This window comes from Esox lucius, chromosome 10, assembly GCF_011004845.1.
Source record: "Esox lucius isolate fEsoLuc1 chromosome 10, fEsoLuc1.pri, whole genome shotgun sequence".
Classification (NCBI taxonomy): domain Eukaryota; kingdom Metazoa; phylum Chordata; class Actinopteri; order Esociformes; family Esocidae; genus Esox; species Esox lucius.
The window spans coordinates 8,985,001-9,005,377 of record NC_047578.1 but is presented as its reverse complement, the minus strand read 5'-3'; the positions used below and the strand labels follow the sequence as shown (position 1 = coordinate 9,005,377).

General features: G+C 46.5%; 1 protein-coding gene across 3 annotated transcripts in view; it reads right to left on the bottom strand.

The window, feature by feature from the left end:
• Positions 1-830: 830 nt before the first annotated feature.
• Positions 831-20,377, bottom strand: part of LOC105012411 (growth factor receptor-bound protein 10) — a 30,632-nt gene continuing 11,085 nt past the window's right edge. For 2 of the 3 annotated variants that reach the window (XM_029122793.2, XM_029122795.2), the window contains 14 exons: positions 18,108-18,375; positions 17,889-18,009; positions 11,727-11,883; positions 9,794-9,909; positions 9,278-9,352; positions 8,512-8,649; positions 8,311-8,421; positions 6,985-7,083; positions 6,410-6,487; positions 6,121-6,237; positions 5,877-5,937; positions 5,185-5,272; positions 5,010-5,103; positions 831-4,864 (listed from right to left, as the gene is read on the bottom strand). In XM_029122793.2, coding sequence (XP_028978626.2) covers positions 4,718-4,864; positions 5,010-5,103; positions 5,185-5,272; positions 5,877-5,937; positions 6,121-6,237; positions 6,410-6,487; positions 6,985-7,083; positions 8,311-8,421; positions 8,512-8,649; positions 9,278-9,352; positions 9,794-9,909; positions 11,727-11,883; positions 17,889-18,009; positions 18,108-18,375 — 1,670 coding nt within the window. In that variant the 3' untranslated portion in view covers positions 831-4,717. The remainder of the gene's footprint in view (positions 4,865-5,009; positions 5,104-5,184; positions 5,273-5,876; positions 5,938-6,120; positions 6,238-6,409; positions 6,488-6,984; positions 7,084-8,310; positions 8,422-8,511; positions 8,650-9,277; positions 9,353-9,793; positions 9,910-11,726; positions 11,884-17,888; positions 18,010-18,107; positions 18,376-20,377) is intronic. The other variant, XM_029122794.2, reaches the window with a different exon arrangement.

Genomic DNA, 20,377 nt, shown 5'->3' with positions numbered 1-20,377 from the left:
TACCCATCCCTCAACACTGTCAAACAACGGTCAAGACCAAACCAACTCACCTTGATGGTGTGCAGACTGGTTTTATGTTATTCTTAATGATTTCGCACAAACCCGAAGAAAATGCAATGTCTTTGAAACTATAGCTTCACAGTATTATGAATTAATAGTGGTTTATTTGGTAGCATTCCATAGTGTGACTGATTTCACTAATTGCGTTAGTACTGTACAAAGTGAGAGGTATGCTATTTGATGGACCTTCCCATCTTGTACTTCTGAGTGAGACCTTCCCAGGCAGTAATCTGCCTAGGTCACAAACCAGAATCAGGGCGTGTACTCCGACAAGGTTAACACACAGTGACATGATATCATTTATGTGATTTAGGTTTCATCATTTGGTTTTTACCATAAACCTAAGCCAGAAAACGAATTATCATGTTTAACAATCTTTGTGGGGAACTCTATTAAAACGAGGATCGATCTCACATACACAGTTTTTTTTTTTAAATCCTTGTGGGGACCCAGAAAACCATGTTCCTGATTCCCTATTCCTAAACCTAACCATACCCTAACCTCATTAACCCAAATTGACTAAGCTGAATTTAGCCATAAAGCCTAACCCAAACTTGTAATGCTTAAACCTGACATTAACAACAGTTCTAACACTATGCCCAATAGTAATTTTTTTTTCACTAAGCCTGCCTAAAAGCCTTGTGGGGGCCAATTTGTCAGATTTTTCTATCTTTGTGGGGACATTTGTTGGGACTGGTCCCCACAAGTACACAAATGTGGATCACACAACAGGGTTACATATTAAATTGATTACCAGGTCAGCCTTTTGATTTATAGCAATGTTGTCTTTTATTCTAATTTCCAATAAACAGAATATATCAGTCCCTTATTTGTACAAAAATACCTGAACAGGAGATACATTGTAATTGATTCAGGTCTTCCTGACATCCAACTCCGGGAGAGTAGAACGAGCGGAAAGACACCTCATTTGAAAGACATGAGCACAGAATCCAACAAAACGCAAAGCTGGCCTACACTGCACTGTACTTAACTACACTCATTTCATTGAACTTTGTGAATGCAGCGGATGTTTGCTAAAACAGAATTACCTTTGAAAGTCAAGTACAGTACAATTTAATTTCAACCATTGCTGTTTTGGTTCATACATGGCCCATGTGCGTGAGGGTTGCAGAACAGATCGGTTGTGTTCAGTAGTGAGAAAATGTTCACAAAATGTCTTAAAACTTAAAAATGGACATAACAGATCCAATTGGAACAAAATACTTTTTTCTTTGCAAAAGGTTCTGCAAGGGTTTTCCCACGAGGAACAGAAACCTGCGGTACTGTTCATGTAGTTATTTTGGGCAAAGAGTCAGGGAGGGGACAAGGCCACATCAACACAATAGGGACGTGATGCCAAACCTACATACATCATTCTTCTTTGTACATTATTTCTGATTCAGTCTCTAGTCCTAAACAACTCTCAATGCCCTTTATGGGCAAGGTGCATGATAGGATAGTTGCTTGTAAGCAATATGCTCATACAATTAGATGCAAGTAAAGCTTCAAGGCCTGGATTCAATCAAAGATGCCATGTCAACAAAGGCATCACCCTTTTAATGGTGATGTTTTGCTCGAGCTGATAGCTGCTGCACTATTTACAATGAATGCAATCTCTGCAAATGTTGGGGAAATTGGCTATAAAAGGTTGCATTGCCAAGAGTGCAATGCGCTTATAGACAACACGCCTTTTAAATACCAGCGCGAATCTCAAGGTTAGGACAATGACATAGGACTTTGACCAAGTCCTTACAGAGACAGTTTCAACATTCTCTTAGTCAGCTTATACATACTGAGGAGTTCCAAGCATGCCAAGTGAGCCCAGCTTGATAGCTTAATTTAATACTGTATATATTCTGGTATATTGTTATATATATATATATATATATAAGGTCTTTTTTGTGATAAAAACTAAAGGAAAGCATAACAAAGTAAATATGCACAGTGAATGAAATAATGGGAAAGGGAACAAAACAAATCTTCATTTTCATTTTAGTCAGAGTTATGAGAAAAACACAACGCCCCATACATCGCTTCTGTGTACCCAATGGAACCCTGTTCCCTTCATACTCCACTACAGGGGGAACGTGGTCCATTGGGAAGCCACCCATAGTGATCTGTAACCTAGATACAGTGTAAGATCTACATATTTTCCATAGTTTCACATTCTAGAAGATAGATATTCATATGCATATGTGTGTGTGTGTTGTGTATATATACTGTATATATGTATGTATATATACAGTATATGGTATACACACATGCACATAGTGTCTCTATATGATTGGACTGTAAAATAATTCCATTATAACGCTGTGATTAAGAAGCAAACAGAGGAAACAAATGTGAACAAGAGAAAATGCAGAGATGGAGAAAGTGGGCTGGTTCAAGTTTTACCTAATCATTCGAGAGCCTGGGACTGACTAAACGTGTGATTGGTCAAGCACAGAGCCTCTCAGTGAGATGAAGTCTGCGACTGGCTGGTAGTGCAGCCTGCTCTAGAGCTGTAGTGCAGTGTGGTTCAGGACTGACTGGACAGGAGTTGGTTGAAGCCTATGACATCAGTCACAAAGCTGGACCGGAAGAATCCCTGGCCCCAAGCTATAAACCGTCAATCTGCGGTGTGTGTGTGTGTGTGTGTGTGTGTGTGTCTGGCAAATCTTTCGAAAGCTTTGAGCAGGTATTATCTTGCACGCTTGTTAGGCCAAAAGCTCTGCTCCATCGCGCTAGGACCACTGAGAAAGGCTGCACAGGACGGGGCGAGACAACAGGTTGGCACAATGCAGAACAACAGGAAAAGGGGCCGAGAGCAGGCGACCCGGGCGAGTCCACACACCTACAGAAAACGTTCTACCACACCCTCGAGTCCATTCCTAAACTAGAGTGGAGGTTTGTGAGTGCATCGTGACAGTAGGACTTCATACACACTCCGGTAGGGCTCACCGTCATGTGGACTTTAAGGCGAGGGGAACTAACTTCACTCTGGCTGCTGCACTATCAACCAAGCCTGGAGTTCAAGTCATTATTTCAATCGACATAAATAAAATACAAGTTGGGAGAGTGCTCCAAAAAGGTTCCTGTGTTCAGAGAAGTGTTGGCCTCTCATTCCTATATGTCTACAGCAAAAAGATGGGGTCTGGGAACACAGACCGGGTTACAACACTGTGTGGGCGTTTGCTCTGGCCTGCCTGGAGGGGACCAATTGGGCGGGGTTTGCAGTTTTCAGACAGATAAAGCCAGGCAGTTAAACCAGGGCATTAAGCCACTCAATCAAGCACAGATACATTATTTGAAAGGATTTCAAGTAGTATTTGAACACAGCATTATGCTGACTTTGCAAAAAAAAAAAGCTTACAATTAACTCGAACACTGATTAAAATTCATAGAAGACAGAATTCCTGTGATTCTGTCCATTAGAGTGACGTGTTCTATGTGCGCCATCGGAACATAGCCTATCAGAATCCAGATTAAAACACTGACAGTCCAAGGTCAAAGTGCAGGGGAACCGTTGTGAGACTCCTCCTCCTCCTCTCCTCTCTGTTCCCGTTCTCTGAACTCTCTGGTTGATTCCGGGGAATGTTCTGGGTTTTCAGATGTTCTGATGGGATCAGATGGAGCAGAACGAGGTAGGAACGGAGAAGTCGGAAAGCCTTTCCGGAGTGGCACTGCCGGGTGGTCACCTTTCCCAATGTCACGGCATCGGAAACGCTAAACCGTGCCTCTCAGTCCCGTACCACGCTCCGCTAATCCAATCTGGCTCGGAATTCGTACAAAAAAGAGGAGTACGACCAGAAAGAAGAGGTGGAGAAAAAAGAGCATTCAGCTTCATTCAGGTCGAAAGAGAACTGTCGGCTGTCTGTTCAGAAGTGCAAATAGTTCTGCAACAGTAATACAAGCTCAACGCAAAGCCATCAGCTCTGACTGGGAAGTCCTCACATCAAACATTCATCTGTCCTTTGGAACAACACGGCTACGAAGGTTTGCTTGTGTTCTGCAGTTTTTGTGTGGGTTTCATCTTCCTGGTCCTCCCGGATAACATTGTGGAGAGACCAAGTAGGGTTAGACGGTTGGTCCGGTAAGGTAAGAACAGGAAGGTGCAGGACCCCCCCCCCCAGGCAGCGTCACGTTGTCCAGCGGGCAGCATTAAGCATCAGGTGATCAGCTTATTAAGACTGGACAGCACAGGTTGGACTGACGTATCGTCGATGTTTGTGATGAACTGAATCCATGTCGATCCCTGATGATCAATAAGAAACATATGGGAGCCCAGACCCCTGTCAGCCTGTCTTTCAGTTAGTCTGTGGTGCATGAAAGAGGAGGAAACAGGGTCTCGGTTCTGTCCAATGATTCCCACAGAATACTATGGTTAACCACCTGTGTGATTATCTATTTGTCTATCCATGTTCATTTTCAAATTCTCCACCCCGCTCCCCAAAGTTCATGCTTATTTGCCTCAAGGATTTTAAAGCATTGGATTTAAGTAATTAAGCACAGACCATTGGATTAATAACTTATACTTTCTTATTTCTTTCATTTTCTATCCAATAGGAACAAGTGATCGGGGTTACTCTTGAGGAGCAAGCAAACATGGGGTAGAGAGTTGAACTGCTGACAGAGGATCTAGTGAGACCAGAGGTCAGGGGTCATGGTTCTGGGGTCACAAGGCCACAGCTGTGCAGGGATGTTTGAGCCTGCAGGGCAGAACCCCTCTGTTGAGCTGATAGAACTCCACCAGGTGGATCAGGTCTGTGAACTTGGTGGAGCCTTCATCCAAACTGAAGAACATCTGACCATCCTCTTCATACTGGGGGAGAAGAGACAGACCAGCTGTTACCCATCACAGTTGTCAAGGAGGCGAGAGATGGGATGCACGGACAGTTAGAGATTTAGACAAAATGGATGAAGTATGAAGAAGAGGGACAGAAGAGAAACAGGTGATTAAAACTGACCGGTAGGATCTGGAAGTGTCTGATCTTTTGGTGATGGCACAGGGTCAGGACAAACGCTCTGGGGTTACTCTGACTGTCTCTCAACAGGAACAACCTGAAACAATGCGAGCACACCCCACTAGCACTTGGTCTGTGAGTACTGGAGGCGATGAATGGCACAGTGTAGGAGTCTCACCCGTCCACTTGTCCTTGTTGCATGACCATCTTGTGGGCCTCATCCCTCATGATGCGACCGTGGAACCACAGCTGGGTTCTGTGGATCACTGGAAGACACAAGGACATCGGCATGAAACGAACCTGGCCTGCATCGGCACACCACAATGACGTGTTGAGGTGGACTATGGATCTGGCTTGTGCCCGTGCGCTCGTCACAACTAAAAAAATGTAGGCACCACGAATTTAACAGATCTTGGATCGATGATGGACATCGCCATGCACATGCATTCTCCAACGGGTGTATTGTAGTTTTAGCTGAAATGGTGTTCAAATGAAATGGCATTTTCCCTGTCCAGTCTGAGCTACAGTCTTGTTTTTTTTTTTAACTACACTTTTTGGATAGATTCATATATCTTTCCCTATCAATAATCAACACAACATAAACTGTAGTATACTTTGAATAACAGTAGCTAATTAGCCCAAAGTGGTCCAACCATGTCACCCCTGGGAAACAACAGGTTTCCGGATGCCTCGTTTGAGGGTTGAATCTATAGCCTGCTTCCAAATGGCACCCATGTCCCATCAAGTGTGCCACTTCTTTACCAGGCTCCTGCATTACTCCATGTTTTCAAAATGTCTGTCAAGTGTGGTTACCAGGGAAATTATAATAGCATCACTGCTAAGGTTTAATAGAAATGTAATTGAAGGTACCTGAGCTGACAGAGGAGGGGTGAAGCGGGCTGCCCAGAGCATTCATACGCTGACCCCGTTTCTGTCCGCAGGAAGGACAAACAGACAGACAGACGGAGAACACAATGTTCCAGTTAAAATGACCGGAGTGGCACCTGTCTCACTGATGAAGTCTCTTGCACTCATTTCCACCACCGTCCCACGCCACTTTCCTCCTCCCCCTCCCTCCCTCTCCCGCCCGGCCCACCCTCTTCCCCATCCTCACCCTCCATGTCTGTCCCTCCTCCAAAGCAGCGCTCTGTGCTTCCAGAGGGTTCTCGATGACGCGTCCTGTCCTGCCAGAGAAGTCCATGGCCACCAGAGAGTTCTCAGACACACTCCGCTACAGAGGTCGAGGGCAAAAACAAAGAGAAAACGTTCAGAATTCAGGAAATCCAGGCCGGAGAGAGAGAGGGTTCAGAGGTTACCAACACCGGTTCTACAGTGCCAGTAGAGAACCGGTACAGGCCCGGTACTAAATCTTTCCATGGTAGAAACGTGCATAGGAGCCTCACCACAGGAGTAGAGAAGTGTGAGAGAGGAGACTTTCTTTGCTGGGGACTCTTATAGTTCTGGTACAGCAATATTCCATACTGTCAACACAGAGGAACACATTATATAGCGCGCACACACGCACGCACACGTTTGTACAGCTATCCTCATGGGGACCAGAACATTTTAATTGCATGCTCCCTGGCCCTTATCTCAACCCTAACCCTAACCTTAACCTAACCCTAATCTAACCCTAAACTTAACCTAAATAAAAGAACATATGCCTAAAACCTAGATGTAATGACTAACCTTAACCCTAAACTTAACCAACAATGCCTGGACCTTAAAGAAACCCCAATTCTAACTATAAAATGATTTGTAAGTTTGACCCTCAACCTAAACTCTGAGCCGGAAATCGACTTTTGCCTCACGGGGACCGGCAAAAGGTCCCAATGAGTCACATTTTTTCTGGTTTTACTATACTCATTGGGATATTAGGTCCCCATGAGTTTAGTAAGACCTAAAACACACACACACACGGCAACCTCAGATAATCATCAGTTATACAGCAGACAGTGTGTGTGTGTATACACTGCACCTTCAATAGTCTGAATGCCGTCATCCAGCAGGTTCTGCTCTGCTCGTCTTCAGCACACAGCATCCTCAGTTCCTTGCAGTCGTTCCTCACCTTACTTGGCTGTCAATCAAACAATCAGTAAATCACAGACCATTATTCGGGTGTCAAAGAAACAATCATCCAATCAGAGGCACAGTGGCACTAAGTGTTATTCGCATATGGTATTCTCTGTAATTACTGATCCATCTTTGTTTTGCTTTATACTCCTTCAATAGTTAGAATTTGAAATAAAACACAAGGACATTAAAACATTAATTCTCAGCTTTTATTTGAAGGTATTGGTTTCATCATTTAGAAATTACAAAAAAAAGGATCAGTTCAGTTGCCTGGTGAAGAACCTGTTGTTACGTTGGGGGAGGGGGGGTCATTGTCTTGCTGTAAGACAATGATGCATCCAATGAGTTTTGAGGTATTTGCTTGTCCACTAGCAGACGAGAGGGTTTCCGTCCTGCTCAGAATTAATTCTGCTACCATAATCGGGGACCACATCAATAATGACTTGTGAGCCAATTTGCATGGCAGCCGTGCACCCCCCATCCATAACTCCTCCCTGGAGAGTGTTCCTGATCAGGCATCATTAATGGATGAATTCTCAGGTCATCTTCTGTAAAGGTCTTCTGTTTTGGATCAGTAAACCAGTGTTCACCTTCTTTGTAATGATGAACCGACATTTCGTTGGGGGTAAACCCAAAGACATACACAAATGATTTACTTACAAAATACCTTTAATTAGAAGCTGATAATCAACACTATAACCTCATAGCAATTATCCGATTTCAAATCAAACAATTTAAAGGGGACCGGTGTATAAATGTAGCTTCATTCTCTTGAATTTTTTGCCGACGTTAGGAATATATTTAGCCAGACATCCCCTTGTCCTTGTGCCCATCACATGGCCGAGGGTTTTTATTTATTTATTTTACCACCCTGAAAAATTGGGCATCTTCAATATATTCAGTCACTCTCAGTTCAGTTGGTCAGCCCTGGTCACTATTTGGACAGGTCTGCTGGACTCCAGGAACAGGACTGTCTCCTACCCATCCAGGCCTTACGACAGGCCCTAAAAACTACAACCCCCAGCCCACCATCCATATTGTCATCCCGGGGTGGTAGTGATGGCCAGTTTGTGTGTGTGTGTGTCCCAGCTTACCCCACTAGGCTGATCCAGTTTATCCAGGTTAGCTCCAGGGATAACCCCCCCCCGCCCCCCACCCCCCACGCAGGAACACAATGCACTTCTAGTGTCTGATCAATGGGGGCCAGCGTTTGCTTGTCTGTGTACGTCACCTTGATACAGAACTGGTAGTCAGTGGGGGCGTTGTGCGACTTCCTCCCTGTGGTCACTGTGTAAATATTACAGTCCTCCAGGTCCGACAACAACTGGAGATGTCTGGGCTCCTGGGGAGGAGATATAGATAATAACCAGTCACAAGCCACTGGGGCCACTAAAGGGGATCTCAACAGAGGTATCTCTGATCATCTGTGTACCTTGGAGGACCCTTTAGTGGAGCAGTAAAGTCCAGAGCGTCTGAGGAACATGGAGAGTCTTTTCCAGGACTTCTTCCCTGACTCCTTCCAGTAGAGGGAGCCCTGCACCTCCACACAGCTGCTGGAGTTGAGGAACTTCTGGAGGAACACGTATGAAGACTCACATAAGCATGTAAGGACGTACCAACACACTGATGCATGTACACACAACAAAACTACAAGAATGAGTTAGGACTCTATGGAATGAGTGTGTGGAATGAGTGTGTGGGACAGTGTGTGGAATGAGTGTGTGGGACAGTGTGTAGAATGAGTATGTGGGACAGTGTGTAGAATGAGTGTGTGGGACAGTGTGTAGAATGAGTATGTGGGACAGTGTGTAGAATGAGTATGTGGGACAGTGTGTGGAATGAGTGTGTGGAATGAGTGTGTGGGACAGTGTGTGGAATGAGTGTGTGGGACAGTGTGTAGAATGAGTATGTGGGACAGTGTGTAGAATGAGTATGTGGGACAGTGTGTAGAATGAGTGTGTGGGACAGTGTGTAGAATGAGTGTGTGGGACAGTGTGTGGAATGAGTGTGTGGGACAGTGTGTGGAATGAGTGTGTGGGACAGTGTGTAGAATGAGTGTGTGGGACAGTGTGTAGAATGAGTATGTGGGACAGTGTGTAGAATGAGTGTGTGGGACAGTGTGTGGGACAGTGTGTGGGACAGTGTGAGGGACAGTGTGAGGGACAGTGTGAGGGACAGTGTGTGGGACAGTATTCCACCTGTAAGAGCTGTGACTGGGGGATGGAACCGTTGGACTCCTGACACCACGTCACCATCTGATCCGGAAAGAAGTTCTGTAGAGGGGGGAGGGGGAGAAGGACAGAAGGAGAAGCGAGATGGGGGAGAGAGAGAGGGAGACACAGAGGGAAGCAGAGAGAGAGAGAGAGAGAGAGAGAGAGAGAGAGAGAGAGATGGGGAGAGGAAAGGGGAGAGGGAAGCAGAGAGAGAAAAGGTGATCCAAAGTAGATGCAGTATGATCTCACCCCCTGATGTAATCCCTTGGCGAGGACTGACACACACACACACACACACACACACACACACCTCTTAGCGTGATTGACATGCCAGTTTTACTGTAGTCATTACCAGAGCACTGGGGTGAGGTCAGCTGCTCTTACTGAATCACCACGGGGCAGCGTGCATGCGTGGCTGCGTGTCTATTTGCATGCCCTAATGCGATTATGAGTGAAGTATGTCTGCGCGTGCCTACATAACGGCGTGTGCGGAATACTCACCAGGGGGTTCCGGAAGAACTCGTACTTGGCGTAGTTTTTCCTGAAGAGGAATTTACTGTCACTGGTCATGGAGGCGTGTACCTGAACCACCAGCTCATGGTCCTCCAGACAGCGCTCTGCAGAGAGAGTGGAGGGGGGGGGTCAGCATCAGCCCATTTATCGGCACCACAGCTATTACTGCTGGTTAGCGTACTTAGTTTCCAGTGTCTGAGAGAGAGGACCGTGCTAAAGTGGAGGGAGGAGAACAGCAGGAGACAGAGAGAGCGCTAAGACGGGGGTGTGGGGGGGGGAGATGGGTAGAGAGAAAGAGATTGGAATAGGACAGGGCATTGCAGCAGGATGATGTCATGTATTTAACTTGATTGCACAGAGATCATGAGCCCAGTTCCCTGTCTGTCCACTCCCCCCACTTCGACCCTCCCTCCACGCAGTCTATGAGATGTCCGGGAACAATAAATAAGCTGGTCGGACCGCGCAAATGTTTTACGCTCTTGAGTTTTATGATTGGTGGCCCAGGTTTGTGTGACCATTGCCTTTTGCCTCTTTTTTCATTGCACTTATTTTTATAGCGTTATTTATCCAGGCAAACCGATTCTCAACCGGGCAAAAATGTATTAATTTGCAAGACATGAACAGAAACAGAACAACATAAATACTGTGAAAACATAAAACAAATCAAGATTAAAAATTGTACCACGTCTGACTGTTGAGGTGGCGCTCACATGACGGTCCTCCAGCATGCACACACCCAAAACCCCACAGCCTCTGTGCTTAGAAAGGACTGAGCCCATTCCGTGTCCCACTGAGCTCACATAGAGCTTACGGTGTGTATGTGTCCTTGTGTGTTTATGTGTATGTGTATATATGTGTGCGTGCGTGCGCGCGCGTGCGTGCGCGCCACCCCTGGCGTCTGGCAGGAGTATTTCCCTTTTGAAGTGGAGGGCGAGAGCTGATTGGCTGAGCTGTCTGGGGGCTCGACCAACAGATCTTTGTGATTGGCTGTTTGTTGCACTGGCCTGAAACATGAAACCCCGCCTAGCCACCCTTCCCCCCTCAACGACTCTGTCCCTCTCAGTCCCCCCCCCCCTCTCAGTCCCCCCCCCCTCTCAGTCCCCCCCCCCTCGCTGTTCTCCCCACATTCCATTCATCCACACCGTTCTTCCAGAAACAACTACGATATGCCAAATATAAAACAGCATTCTGCCCGTAACAGTTTGTAGAAATCGATGCATCCTGGTGGAAAACAGGATAGAAAACGAGAGGGGGAAATCCAAACGAGAATAAAAAGATCCCAATTGTTATGTAGAGCTTTTAAAATGGGAAGCCAGGATGCTTCCTGAACCAGACACAGACCAAACACAGGCATGGAAATACACCTGCAACTTAATATACTGGTGGAAAAGTACATTAAGACACACTAGCTGTAAATCACTAGAGGAGTGGTGGAGTGATGAAATGCAGTGGAGTGAAGAGTGGAGAGTGGTGAGGTGATAATGATGAGGTGATATTGATGAGTGGTGAGGTGATAATGATGGGCGGTGAGGTGATAATGACGAGGTGATATTGATGAGTGGTGAGGTGATAATGATGGGCGGTGAGGTGATAATGACGAGGTGATATTGATGAGTGGTGAGGTGATAATGACGAGGTGATATTGATGAGTGGTGAGGTGATAATGATGGGCGGTGAGGTGATAATGACGAGGTGATATTGATGAGTGGTGAGGTTATAGTGATGAGCTGATATTGATGAGCGGTGAGGTGATAATGATGAGCTAAATGACTAAAATGTAAACATACTTTTATTATTACTCTTAACCCCTGACCCGTAATCCATAAACTAACACAGAACACCCAAACCTAAGCCCTTAGACTACAATAGCTGACAGGTTACAGGATGTGGAAACATGCTATAGTAATGTGGAAACACAGACCAAGGCCCAGCAGTGGGTGATGCTCCACCAGGCTCCAGCAGTTGTCATCCAGACAGTGGCTCTTATAGACCAGCAGCTGACACACATCCCTGGCCCTCATATCAGCCGGCACCTCCACCACTTTCCCGGCTCCATCCTCACTGCAGACCTTGATGATCTGGAGACACACACACACACACAAATATTTATATAAAAACATACTTCCACACAGGTTGCCTCTATGAAAATGGGGGTTCATTATACTCCGTTCATGGCTGAGATATAGGCACCTCAACACATACCTTTACTAACCAACACCTGAGACATACTGAAAACAAACAGCCATTCCTGTGAGAAATACACACTAAAAACTAAACATACACGGTACATATTGAATACATTCACCCACACACACACACAATAATAAAACTTAAAATAGAACACACACATAATATTCACTCCTGAAGAAAACAGCCAGTTAAACATTAAACAAATAATCTGATGCACATATTATGCGCTATGTCCTATTGATAGAATCCATTCAACCTACAAGCCTTTCCTCCTAGCTGTAACGTGTGAGTGCGCACGTGTGTGTGTGTGTGAGTGAGAACGACAGAGACCAACAGACACAGATAGAAACAGAAAGTGTTTTCGGGTGAGAATGAAGGGTGTGTACAGAAATTAGCAGAACTTACTAGCATTCTACGTTTCACACCAAACCATTTGAGAAACACTGTTAAGAATCACTCAACACTATAAAACATTCGAAAAATAGAAAATCAGACAACAGCTGAAACAACGCCACAGCGTTTTGTCTGGCCTGGCCGTGTCCAGGGCACAACAGGACAGAGCAGACCTCAAAGTAGACACTTGAAGGGGAGGCAAGACAAGAATCATTCCCGCATCTCGTAGTAGTTTAGGAAAGTTTTTAAACATGGGATATCATCACTGCTAAAGCTAAACACCTAAACACCTAAGCGCACACGCACACACACACTCACACAAAAACAGACACACGCGCACACAGACGGACAGAGAGACACACGCACACACACAGACAGACAGACAGACAGACAGGCAAACACACACAGACAGACACAGAGAGACAGACACACACACACACCCACTTACCTCTACAGCCTGAAAGAGGCAACAATCAGGAGAGCACGATGGCATTTTCACACTGAGCCTCACTCTACTAAGACATTGAGCGAGAGGGAGCGAGAGGGAGGGGAAAGGAGAGGAAGAGAGAGAGGCAGGGAGGGACTGAGAGGTAAACAGAACGAGAGAGAAGCACAGAGGAAGAGAGGGAGGGACTGAGATGTAAATAGGAGACAGGGGACATAGAAACAGAACATATGTTTGGGTAGAGACAGAAGAGTGGGTGAGTGGGAAGAGGAGACAGAATGAGAGAAGGAAAAGGAGAGTGTGGGGGGGGGGGGGGGAGTAAGACAGAAAGCCCTTCCTCTCGTGCTGTGCAGGATAATACTGCTCTCTCTAAGCTAGCGGATTAGTGCTGTGCGAGTTAGTGTGTCTCATGTGAGAAGTTGCTTCGTGTCGCATGAAGACAAACACACACACACATACACATACACATACACATACACACACACACACACACACACACACGCTTGAATTGCATTTGTTCTCCTAACTCAAAATCTTAAAAAGTAAGAACCTTACCTGGATAACCTAACTTAACCATAACATCAATAACCTTAATCTAACAATAACCTTAACCTAATAACCTCAACAACCTCAAACTAACCATAACATCAACAACCTCAACCTAACCATAACCTCAACAACCTCAACCTAACCACAACCTCAACCTAACCATAACCACAACCTAACCATAACCTCAACCTAACCATAACCTCAACCTAACCATAACCTCAACCTAACCATAACCTCAACCTAACCATAACCTAACCATAACCTAACCTCAACCTAACCATAACCTCAACAACCTTAACCTAACCATAACCTCAACAACCTTAACCTAACCATAACCTCAACAACCTCAACCTAACCATAACCTCAACCTAACCATAACCTCAACCTAACCATAACCTCAACCTAACCATAACCTCAACCTAACCATAACCTCAACCTAACCATAACATAACCATAACCTAACCATAACCTAACCATAACCTAACCATAACCTAACCATAACCTCAACAACCTTAACCTAACCATAACATCAACAACCTTAACCTAAACATTACAACAATAACCTTAACCTAAACATAACATCAGTAACCTCTACCACAAGCCTAAAATAACCGACCTATCAGACAAAATCACACACACAAAGTTCCTGCCTGACCTACAGTTAGGCTGTGTCCACATCCTAATGTTCGCACAGCATTACAGATCAGATAGATGGCACTTTTCCAACAGTAACGGCCCAAACCCCCTCCACCGCCCCTCCACCTCTACAGAGGAGTGTGAGGAGGAGGGTTGAGGTGTCAGGTATGGAGGGGTGTGTTGCACAGATCTCTGCTGTCTTTCATGGGCTGTGAAGAGTTTGTGACACTAGTCTGACTGGAGAAGACTGGAAGGGGTTCTTCACTCTGTCAGCTACAGGAGCCGACAGGAGAGGAAGAGAGACAAGGAATGGAGAGACATCATATTTGTTAAACTGAAAACAATCGATTATTTATTGAATTATTGAAGAAGAAAAAAGAAAAGACAATAAATAGAGAGACAGAATAGGAGAGGAAGCAGAAAAAAAAAAAGAATGGAATGTCAGTAATGTAATACTGAGTCATAATCAGTCTCATGTGTGGAGAGCAGCAAGCCAGCTGGCCCCTCACACAGCCTCCATGAGAACGAATGAACGAACACACACACGCACGCACGCACGCATACACACACACGCACGCACGCACGCACAGGGAAGAAAACTAGGTGGGGTGAGGGGTTTGGAGAGTCATAGGCCAGACCCACTGAGAGGAATGAATGTGTTACTGTTCCACTGTGTGTGTGTGTGCGTTTAACTATTACGCGCTCTTCCTTTCCAAACTCCTCCCTTCTTTCTCCCCCCCCCCCCAAATTTTTTCTCTTGCGATTCCATGAAGTCCAAATTGTACTTAAGGCCTTGCCTTGTCATAGCAACACCTGGCAGTCTCAGGAGAGTAAAAGATCAGGACACGTGTGCCCAGCAAGCACATCTCACCAAGTCGTTCTGCTCACCCCGACAACGAGGTTGGAGGACAGTTAATTCACCCACGACTGAGCTTGCAGGTGCTCGTCTGACCAGACGAGTCACTAAAACGCAGTGAAGCAAGGCAGTTCGGTCCAACGCCAACCCACACAGAGGCATTTGACTACCTCATCCAGAGGCATGTGGCTACCTCATCCAGAGGCATTTGGCCCCCCCACACAGAGGCTTTTGGCCCCCCCACACAGAGACTTTTGGCCACCTCATCCAGAGACTTTTGGCCACCTCATCCAGAGACTTTTGGCCACCTCATCCAGAGACTGCCTGGACATTTTGGGTAGAAAGAGCCAAGTAGTTGTACGTCTCTCGTTGTGTGTGCGTGCGTCTGTGTTTCACACGGAGATGCTTGCTCACACACTTTTTATTTCCTGGAGGCCACAGTTCAGCCTCAAACTCAATTACCACTTAACTAACCCTGACCTAACCACCACCAAACACGCCCACACAAGTCTGTCCCTCAACACAACTCAGGCTCTCTCTCTATCCATGTAGATAGACCCAAAGTTCAACCTTTGGGTTAAAGCTAGGAGAATACACCAACACAACAGGTGTTGAGATACACAAACTCATACAGACAAACGCATACACAGAGGATTAAGAGACTTGTGTGTAGATATTGATCATCAGAGCTCTACATCAAGTAAAAGGTATATTTTGCTTTACCCAGTTGACTGAGAGCACTCATTTACAGATGAGGGAGACATTGTTTGATTAACCCGTGACAGTTTGGCACACTGTGTATCGGAGTCTTTCAAAAACACCACTCTGTCCCTGGGGGGGCACACAGACAGCCAAAGTAAACCCAGCCAGTGAGACAGGCAGTAGAGTGGGCAGCTAATCCTCAGGGCCTGACTAAAACTTGTGTAAGACTGGCCATTCCCATAGTCTGAAAACTGCCTTAGACTGAAGGTCCAGAGCTAAGTTATAAGAACATGATTGAGGAAGGAATTTATAAACTCTCAGATCTAGGAAAATAAGAAAAAGAAAGAAGATAGAAAAAAGACAGTAGTCCAAAGAACCGTCCCAGGGAATGCAACAGGTCACATTATAGCAGATGTTGCCAGATGTGGTGAAATCCCTGCGTTATGGCTGCTAAACAATGCAGTTGACCCTGAGCATTTTCCTTCATATTTACAGGAAATGCACATCGGAAGGGATCTTAGACAATTCATCCGTAGAATGTTTCAGGTCCCTTAGATCAGTGGTTCCCAACCAGGGGTACTAGGACCCCTGGGGGTTCTTGGCCTCTCCACAGGGGGTACTTGAAAACACTCATGACACCATAGACTTACTAGTGAAATTAACATGAGGGGGTACTTCAGGGGTACTGAAAGCAGTGCAAAATTTTTTTGGGGGTACAGTAACTGAAAAAGGTTGGGAGACACTGCCTTAGATATTTCAGTTAGTGCTTATCAACTGCCCTTTGCAAATCAAACCACAGTTCTCGATGGGATTCAAGTCCAGGGACTGAGAATGTTGGTTTGCCACTGTTCACCGGTTTCTTTTCCCACGGTGATAGATGACAAATGGATTTTGCATAATTGTTAACTTATTTTTACACACTGCAGTGAAAATCGCAAGCTACGGAAAAGCCACCATAATTTTCCTTAAGAGTTAGAAAGGCCTTAATGTTAATGCTGATTACATTTTTAAGAATCCTTAGGGTTGCCAATCATTTTGACACAGATGTTCCACAATGTTTTTGCGTACAATATCAGTATGTAAACCAGGGAGCCGTTCAGAGAGACGGTGGTAGAAAGCTGCGTTTCAGTCTCTCCGCCCCAGTTTCCAAAAGCTTCAGGACCAGGCGGCCTGAGGTCCACGAAGATCTCTGTGGACCTTCTGTGGCGCCGGGGAGAGTAAACATCCAGGAGGTGTGCCCAGAAGGGCATGTCGGGCTGACCTCTCCACCCTCTGACAGGTCACGAGGTCAAAGACCGAGCATCTGTCCTGCCAGGCAGTGACGAAGACCTTCAATGGGGCGTATGGAAAGTGTTCAGAGCTCCTAAGGGACATTCTCTCAGTCGTCTGGAGTTGGAATAGGCGCTGCTGCGCCTTCTCGACCAGGGTTAGGATCCTCAGTGATGTGCCTGCTAAGGCCCATGATGTCTGAGCCCTCGGTCTGCATTGTTGTGGAGTCTGTCGAATGGCAAGACCCAGTGTGTGTTTGTCAAATGGACAATGGTGTTCTCAGGATTACACCCACCGGGGAAGGAAAGGCTGGGCGCCGACACACACACACGCACACACACACACACACACAATGCTGTTTGCCAAAGTGGAAGCGTGTGAACAGGAAATTAATGTCTGTGTTTTTCAGAGACACTCCTGGAGAAACCAGAACACCAAACGGATAGACAGGGTTCACACAGCCCAGATACTGACGTTCCCAGCAACATTCCCAAGTCTGGAACACTGTCCTTCAAGACACAACCTACAGGAACACAAAGTGTCAGGAAACTGTAGTGTCACAAAGCCCTGTGTGTGTGAGTGTGCGCTGTCTATATGAGTGTGTGTGTGTGTGTTCCGTCTGTGTGAGTGTGCGCTGTCTGTGTGAGTGTGTGTGTGTGTGTTCCGTCTGTGTGAGTGTGCGCTGTCTGTGTGAGTGTGTGTGCTTAAGGATAATTCAGTGATAATGAAACACACAGACAGAGGGTGATGTGACTGAACTGTTGTGTAACGTGAAGGAAGTCAGATCTCAAGCCAAACAACACAAAGAAACAATATTATGACAGTTCAGTCCGCCCATTTAAATCCTCCCAACAAAGAAACTTGGAGGGTACTCAAATGTTATCTTTGTTAACCAATTTAGGAATAACACACACACACACACACACACACACACGAAGATCCTTAGTGCGTGCGCATGCGAGTGTCCTTACACGTTTACGTGTTTTTTATGTTATTTACGGCTACGTGTTTGCGTGCACGTGTGTTGGTGCGTGCATCCTCACATGATTGTCCGGGGTGTGTGTGGGGCTGAGGACGGGAGAGCCTGGAGGAGTGCAGAGTTCTGGGAAGGGGTTGATGACGGCAGGGAGGGAGGACGGACGACACTGCTGCTCCTGGAGCCGTCTAAAGGGTGAGAGAGAAACACACAGGCTCAACCCCAAGCAGATATATACTGCGCTGTGTGTGTGTGTGTGTGTGTGTGCGCATCCGATGACAGTTACCTGACGGCAGTGATGTGTACTGGCTGGGAGTGATGAAGCCTCTCTCGTGTGGACAAAGGTGGAAAAGGGCGTTGGGGGTGAGGGCCACGCCCGTAAGTTACATGCCTCTGATGAGGGGTGTGCTCGTGGTGGGGGGCGTGTCCGTGGTGGGGGGCGTGTCCCTGGTGCAGCAGTGGGGTAGTCTCTGTGTGGATACTGCAGCTGGAGTAGAGACTCTCCAGAGAGGAGTTCATGTCATTCACCAACGCCTCAAGATCCACATCATCATCTACACAGAAACACAAAGAGGAGAAAAACAGAGGAGAGAGAGACAGAGAGGAGAGAGAGAGAGACAGAGAGGAGAGAGCGGAGGTGAAATGTAGAGAGGAAGAGAGTGAGGAAAAGAGAAAAGAGCATGAGAGAGAAAATGAAAGATGAAGACAAGCATTAAAACCCAGCAAATAAGGAGACACAGACAGGTTGTAAAGCACACACTCGCCAGCAGATGTCCCTGTAGACTGGTGATAGGAGGCTGACCTGAGCAGAGGGAGGGCTACAGTACAGCTAACCGCCAAAACCAAGAAAACCCTGGGGTAACTTAGGGACGCAGAGCACACCAAAAATGACCAAGCTATTTAAAAAAAGCGCTTCTTCACAGGGGATGACCTAACATCCCATAGTGCAGTTGGCCATTATTTGAGCTACCGTGGCCAGGAGAAGAGGCCTCAGTGACATTCAGTAGTCTACAATGGCAGTCCCTACAACGGTGGTCTCTGTAACACCAAGGTGTCCACTTCGGCCCAGATTTGAACCTTGACCTAGCCGCTAGCAGCAAGCGTCCGGGAAGGCCTGTGTGTGGTGTAAATTTGAAAGGATGGTCCGGAGAGTGGGGGGGGGGGGGGGGGGGGGGGGGGGCAGTGGGGGGTTATTGTCAGCAGGGGTTTCCTAGTCTCACTGTGCTTCAGCGACACTCTCAAGGTCACCAGGTGAGTGAGAACCCCCTCACGCGCGCGGACCCATCCCATGACGCTGTCTAGTTGTATAAATGGTGCGGTCAGGAGCGGAAGGGCTCGGCATGGACGCCCGGCAAGACTTGATCTACTTTTCAGAATCCACTGGACGTTGTTGTGACGAGGCGCGGCTGCCGATTGGACATGAGGAAATAAAAATATAGACCAAAACAAAAGAAAAATGCTGCGATTTACTCTCCCGGATTGCACGGCGTTTTAAACTGACCACAATAATCCAGTCCACTTTTCAGACAGGTAGAATGCGCTTCAGTTATGCATCTGCAGGCATGGATGTAAATCTGTAATGGCACACTAGAGCTTTTAAGTGCTGACACAAAACCTCCTCTGGAGATCAGGGACTTTGAATCGCCACTGAACGTGCAGAGTCTGTGAAGACATTCCGTGTCTGAGGAGGGACGTCCATTGCTAGGCAACCCGAATTGTCCAACACACTTCCTTCAGAAATCATTAATGACAATGTTATTTTCCACACACACAAAACACGTACGCAACAACCACAGGACAATCCTCCTTGATGCTTTGCTGAACTTCCCAAACGTGTCCTACACATTTCAAACCTTACTACCTTTCCAAATGAGTCTTAAACCATTTCAACAAACTGTCGTAACTCTAAGTGAGGAAGTGAACATTGGTGGTGGAATACACCACTTTGTCTGTGTGTGTCTGTGTGTGTGTGTGTGTGTCTGTTTGTGTGTGTGTGTCTGTGTGTGTGTGTGTACGTTGCGCTGGGTCAACTGGCAGGTCATGTGCATCCCAGTCGCCATACAGAATTCCAAGTCAGATCACATACAGCAGTGGTTCTATAACACCTCCTTCCACCCCCAAATGTCTCACAGTGTGGTTGTGGCCCTGAACTGCCCCCCCTAAAATCAAGTAGTCAAGGGCCTGATGATTAGTCGACAAGGGGAATCAGGGGTGCCGGCTCCGGAACACACCAGACACAGGGAACCCCGGGTCGGTGAAACGGGAATATGGATTGAAATGGAGGGAGGGTGAAACAGAGGGGGGAGAAGGAGAAACAACACAAACAAATGAGTCAGGGATAAAGGTTCCCAAAGAGTACTACGGTGCAATGACACATTGACATTCCTCACATTCCTGTATTTTCTTAAGAGCACGCGCGCACGCACGCACGCACGCCACCATCACACCCTCGCGCTGCAGGTAACACGATAGAGCATCTAAATATAGCGGGCTGTTATAGCTGTCACCGGACAAGTGAAACTAGAGCTCCTGTCTGACTTTGGGGGGGGGGGTCCA